The 6734-nt window shown below is 39.8% G+C and overlaps 1 protein-coding gene across 1 annotated transcript; it reads left to right on the plus strand.

Annotated features, from left to right (window-relative positions):
* Positions 1 to 914: 914 nt before the first annotated feature.
* On the plus strand, positions 915 to 5969 carry RNF135 (ring finger protein 135; the record flags this gene model as incomplete). The annotated part of the gene is made up of 5 exons (XM_009586843.1): positions 915 to 1001; positions 1545 to 1736; positions 2998 to 3155; positions 4458 to 4561; positions 5434 to 5969. Coding segments are annotated over 5 exons (1077 nt in total), but the record flags the coding sequence as incomplete, so codon positions are not given.
* Between the last annotated feature and the right edge of the window lie 765 nt (positions 5970 to 6734).

Genomic DNA, 6734 nt, shown 5'->3' on the forward strand with positions numbered 1-6734 from the left:
GGTGACCTGGGGAGGAGGTACGGCCGGAGGCAGCCCGGGGCTCCTCCCCGCCTTCACCCCTTCGGGACAACTCTGGCCACAATTCTAAATACTTCACCAGGGTCATGAACATGGGGATGTGGCTAGGATCGAGTTAACTTTATCTTTCTTAGTCATGAACATGGGGACGGGGCTAGGATCGAGTTAACTTTATCTTTCTTTTTGCTCCCCCTTCAGCCCCCCGATACTTTGCATTTCACGTGCCAATATTAGCATTGTCATAACAATATCGTGTATGTTGAGCAGATAGGTTTAGCTAAAGCAGTGTTTGGGGTTCATTGGTGGTCTCTGATACACTGAGGACTGCATAGCTGAACTAGAACTAATAGCTGTATGTATTCAGCTGATGTACGATAGTAACAACTAACTTTGTGTACGTAATAGTAACTGTGTGTAATAACTGTTCTTTGTGCTGGGTGTTATTTATTGCACCAGTATAGCATTGCAGACTCCTGAAAGGACACATGACATTATTATGCAGTGCTACAGCTCCACCCAGCTGAATGGCACAAAATGGGACTGGTTCGTAATCTAGATCTCTGCTTAAAATAACTCCCAAACTTGGAGGAGATGAGAAAAATCTATTGACCTTGATTATTTTAGCACATACGTATCTAAAAAGTCTTCTTCAGTCTCTGCAGTCGAGCAAAGGGCTTAAGCTTATTATATTTGAACATGTAATTGATGACTGTTGCATGTTGACTTCATGGTGACTTTTCCCACTCAGAATTAATAGAGTCTTTCAGACCCCTCCTCAACCAATCCAGTGCTTAACTAATGTCAATGATATAGGGATTTTCATTATCCTGCTGCTTAACCTGTCTTGCTTTCTTTGAGTGTTATATAGATAAATGGTCCAATGTGCCATTTTAAAGGAGGAAGAGATACGGGACATCTCCAAGCAACTAGAAATGACTGCAGAGACCATCCACCTCTTGAGGAAAGATCTTAGTAAAGCAAAGGTACACATTGTACATTCACTATCTGCAGTTAGCTCCTGTTTCCACTGCCACCTGGAGACGTGATTGACTCCAGCATAGCCTTCCAGCCCAGAGCAGGAATCTGCTTTTTGTTTCCTTCTGTTGCTGTCAAAACTCTGTTTTTATTGATGAGAATGAACTATAGCACCAGCTGTACTAACTCCTGTCTTGGCTGGCACAAAGGCCACTGGAGTTGTGCATTGTTGCCTTTCTACCCCAGGAGTAGCGTGCGTGAACGTTTCTGGAACATTTAGATGCAAAATGCAAATCATAAAGAGGGAATATTGATCTTTCTAAGTCAAGCCAAGACTGCTGGCCATAAAATAGTCAAGATCCTTAACGTGCCCAAAATGTCATTGCAGGTAATTCAGGATAGTGTCAAATATATTTTATTCCTTTGAATAAAGGTAGCTGTTTCTGGTCTGCAGGGGTCAGTCGAAGAGCACGTTAGATGGGGCAGTCGATTCTCATATTCAACACATCTTTTCTAACAACACAATGAACTCCATGTTTTCTGCCCATCAGGAATATGCATCTCAGATCAAAAGCCAGATTACTAAAGATTTCTATTGCATGAAGGAATACGTTGAAAGACAGGAGAGAAACACACTGATGTTCATTGAAAAAGAGCAAAAAGCAGCTCAACAGAAAATTGAAGAGACTGTTCACCAGCTCTGTGTTGAAGTGAACGAGCTCATAGACATCAAAGCCCAAATGGTAAGTGATGAAATGAGGTGGCAGAATATGAGTAGAAACTCTAAAGCTAAATGTATCCTCTACCATGTACAGAGCACTTTCAGGTCCTCACTGCACTATTCTAGTGAATATAGAGAGAATGATACCAATCCACAGACGTTGCTGTTACCAGAAAAAGTTATGAGTGAGAAATTCAGAGGGAAAAAGTACTAAAAAAGGTATAGGCTGGGGATGAAATTCAGAACTAGATTTGTTCTAAGGACGTTGGTGAGCTGGAGTGAAGTAGGGACTGCATTGCTTAAATCCAGTCCTGAGTCAAATCTAAAGATAAGATCTTTTATTACCTTTTTATTTTCCAGAATATGTATATACACATAAGTATGCAAGTTAAAGAACTCACAAAGTTATTAAGTACTTTCTAAGGACTTTCTAGGGGAAAATATGTCAAGGGCTCTCAAAAGAGGCAGTTAAAGCACTTTAAATTCTGCAGAGCCCATTTTGATGTTGAAAACAATTATTCCAATGATGCAAATTAGCTAGCAGGAATTTGGAGTGGGGCTCACTGGGTGTGATGGTGCCAGGAGACAGAAGTGGACTTCCAGGGCCAAGGCACAGGGGCCTACATTGGAATTCACCTCATGTAACTATGTATTTATATCTGATCCAAAGTCCCATTACAGGCAACGAAGAGAAATGGGTACTTCTAGAGCATGAGTCATCTGGCCTACTTGAGATGCTTACCTGCAAATGAGATCAATCAAGCCTTCAAAAGGCCTGTTTCTTTCCACAGACTATAAAGGCAGACTAAGAGCACAAGCTCAGATGTAGATTTCCACAATTTCTAAATTTAGGTAAATGAGGATTACCCTTTTGTGGGTACTTTATGCTAGATCTCACACTAATACATTTTAAAACTTTTGGTTTGGGTTCTAGAACAAGAAGAAAGTTTAAAAAGAGAAAGTTTGTGTATACATACATATACTTAAGGAAATTGTAATATATATATATATAAAAAAGAAAAATTAGTCCCATTCTTAGTTTTCTTGGGGAAAATGAAGTATTTTATTTTTTATTAAGAAAAAATATCATTTCATATTTTCTGTAAGATTTCAGGTTAGTTCTCTCAGATAACTATCCTATAAAGGAAGCTCTCGATACAAAGAATAAGATTTTTGAGAGATCACTGCTGTTTTTCCACCCTGGCTTTATATCATCTGATATGCTAGATGAAATAACTGCTATTGTTTACATCTTCCCCTTGATTCTTTTATGTCATTATTAGAGTAACTTACCTGAGAGACATAGGTACAAAGGCTCACCTTCAACAATGAATAAAATTACACTTGATGAGAAGCTTAATGTTGTCAAAAGTGCTGTAGAAGATCTTAAGAGAAAGTTGGAAATTTTACTTTTGGAGAAGTACACTCAGCAGTTTCCACCAGCTGAGTTTTCCTTATTTTGAAATCTCTTTTTTATAGGGACTGGATCTAGCAGGGTCCTACATGTGACCCCCCTCAACTCAGTTCCTTGCACAGGGGGGGTTGGGCTGCTGTAATTTGACACTACTTTGACCCCACACTAAAGATTTGTATGAAAGAACCATTCTTACAAACAAGCAGATCTGCAACTTTGGAAAACAAACCAAAAACTTTGGAGAAAACAGGTGTGCATGTGTGTGATTATTATAAAACCCCTTGCAGTTTTGGAGACAACATGATTACTTTATAGTTCTTTCATGGGAGCCCAAAAGAAAAGAACGGACTGACATGCAGATCACTAATGAAGAATGAAACATAATCCATTTAATTTTTTTTTTTCTAAATACAGAGTAATGTAACAGCAAAGTCTTTGCTAAGAGCAGACATAAAATTCCCTCCCACCACAAGCTGTGTCTAAGCAAACCTTTAGAGCTGGTAGGGCCTTTGCTATGGAGTTCTCCTCTTCCCAGCACCGTCTCTCTGCTGTAGAAAGACCACTGAGCGTTTTTGAGAGCAACTTAAGACTGACCTAAAACCCCACTGCCACTGAAGGGCAATCCTTCCCTTCCCACCCTTTCCAATACTACCTGCACTGGTTCTCAAAAACCCCAGATACTTTATCATATTTTTACCTCAGGGTTTTTCTTATCTCAATCATTTCAGCAATTGAGTTTCCAGCTTTGCTCCACAATCGTTTTACTAGCAAAACCGAGGAACCGGTGGGCAGAGGTGTGGGTCAAGAACTTTTAAGGACAGCTTTCATGATGAAGCCAATGTGTTATGTAACTATACCAGAAAGTGTCTGCAAATGAGTCTTGTAAATATGTGCTACAATGTGATAGAAAATTAGAAATGGCCCTTAAAGCTGTAGGGCTGAATGTCAGGCTTTTTGGGCAGCAATTAGAGCAAGAAGTTACTTTGTGCTTATGAAATGCACGTGCAGGTAACACAAGAAACACGATACTCAGAAAAAAATGGAGAACACTGTAAACACTTTTATGACAGAAACTGGCTTATCTGCTTTACCCATCCAATTTTTCTGACTGCTCCGTTCTGACCACACTTAGAGCAGCAGTGTACATTTTTGGATAAAAAATGTTTGCCTACACATCCTTTGAAAATTTATACAATCAAAAAAGCAACTCTCTGTTTTGTACTTTAACCACTAGCTAGGTTTATTTAATGTATGTTTTCCTTTAGAAGCATAAATACTTCCTATTCACGATTTGGAGAAGTACCTTAACACTTTCATTTTTTTGTATTTAGTGCAATCTCCAGACTTATATCAGGAGACAAATGTCTGTTCACTGTCTCCAGAGTCTGCAGCTAAAAATCCAGAACCAATGATTTCAAGCCAGTTTTCTCAGTGTAAGTATGCAAGCCAGCGTGACTGTTCAATAACAACATTCAAGTGACTATGAGACTGTCGATTTGCTGAAGAAAACTGTACTTACAAACATCAGCAGGAGATCTGGCTGTTTACCTAAAGCATAGAAACGCAATTAAGTTACCGTGAATTAATCAGTTACTGCAGCATAATGCAATACTATATCTGACTGCATATGCAAGATAAAAAGGGTAAGAAACCTGTTTCATGGAAGGTCTATAAACTGTGTTGTAGCTTGTGCTGGCTGCAGAGTCTGAGTTGGTGTATGGGCAGTTACTGCACCTTACTGATCTTTTCTGTGTTAAGCCGTAATGACTCCATTTGTTGTCTGAATTATGCATCATTTCTACAGAAATATTTTTACAGTCAGCACACAGTACTACAGCTGTAGCTTAAAACACAAACCAAATGTTTTTGCTGATAAAATATGCAAGAACATATCACAATGAACAGATGACTGTTTAAGTTTTATTAAGGTAAGCATCCCACTTATTATTGGCAAAAGGGTAATTTTTTTGTAAGATTGTGATTAGGAATAAGATCCATCCTGTAGGGTCCCAAGTACCTTCACCTTCCCACTGGAGTGCGTGAGTCTGTCATGGATGTTTACGCAATTGTGCCTGTTAAACGTTTCAATATGCGCTAGGCTCAGGATACAGTCGTTAGTGTTTGGTTGAGCATTCTTGCTGATTTGCAGGATTGAACTTTGATTAAGGTTTATTCTGTGATCATTGGTTTTCATTTCTGTTCTTGAGTAGGGATGCACATCCACTGTTATGTAGGATGCATGTAAATACTGAGGTTGATCTGTCTTCTTGTTGCAGGTGAGAATATTTTCCTTTCTCTCTTCTAGGGGCAGATGATGTCACTTTTGATCTCACAAGAGTGTATGACCGCTTAGCAATCACAGCCCAGAACAGGAAAGTAATGGTTTCCAGCCACCCGACTGATTATGAACGATCGCCCAACAGATTCTGCATCAGTCAAGTGATGTGTTTGCAGAGCTTCTCTACTGGGTGCCACTACTGGGAAGTAATTACCAAGGACAGTGATGGATGGGCTGTTGGAGTTGCTCATGAAATGATTGGTAAAAGGGACAAATCAGGAAGAGCAGAGCATTCCTGGTGTGTAGAATGGCTAGGTCCCAAAAAGCAGCTGTCAGCATGGCATAGGGATCAAGAAACGTTATTACACAAGGATAAACCATTGAAGGTTGGAGTTTTCCTGGAGCTACAAAAGAAGGCGGTGTCATTTTACTCCATCACTGACAAAGAAACGCTTTTGCATACATTTGAAATCAATACCTCAAATCCTCTTTACCCTGCTTTCTGGCTATATAGTCTAGAAAGAAATGGATCTTTAACTATAAATCACTCAAACAGGAGATAAAGCCTGTTTGGAAAAGTGACAATTTTGCCTATGACTGCAGAGCTTCTATACAAGCTTCAGTGTTTAGCACAGGAATTTACCAAGGAGTGTAAAGCCACCCAGGCTTTCCTGGAAACCAGCAACTGATATGTTGTCTGCTCTGCTTTTCTTCACACTATGCTCTGATCTAGCCATACTTCATTAAAGCAATTCTAGTGTATGCTAAAGGTGGTAACCATCCCTGTGGGAGTGAGGTGGATTTCTTAAGCAGCTTTAAATAGTCCCAGGATATTCCTAGGAAGGAATGCACCAAGGAAGCTCTGAGGTCAGGGATTAGTCCTTCCCATGGACCTCATTTTCCTACATTGATCCAAAAAATTGCAGGAGAACAGATGATGCCATTACATTCTGTCAAGTGAGCTTTCTTTAGAAAGATCTGATAGAGTAAGGAATGCTCAGAGGGCAAGAATGTTACTGATCTCATGCATGAAAATCTTTCTCTTTAGAGTAGGTACTAAACTACAGGACATAGGCTTTGTATTTGAGGACCTGACACTTCAGGGAGGTGTCCAGAAGAACATCGTCTCACTGGCACCGCATCTTGTTTTAGTCTTGCCCAGGCCAAAGGGTTGTCAATCCTGGTAGTGGTGTGACCACAGGAATGGTTTTGGAAGCAGATGTTTTCAAATGTGTTTGCACCAGCTGATAAATCATGTGGTCACTTTATTCTCTTTTAAAGAGCCGGCAAACAGGACTGTGTCATGTCTCCCTCAGTAAGTTTGCAGA

The sequence above is a fragment of the Fulmarus glacialis genome, unplaced genomic scaffold (assembly GCF_000690835.1).
Source record: "Fulmarus glacialis isolate BGI_N327 unplaced genomic scaffold, ASM69083v1 scaffold1611, whole genome shotgun sequence".
Lineage (NCBI taxonomy): Eukaryota > Metazoa > Chordata > Aves > Procellariiformes > Procellariidae > Fulmarus > Fulmarus glacialis.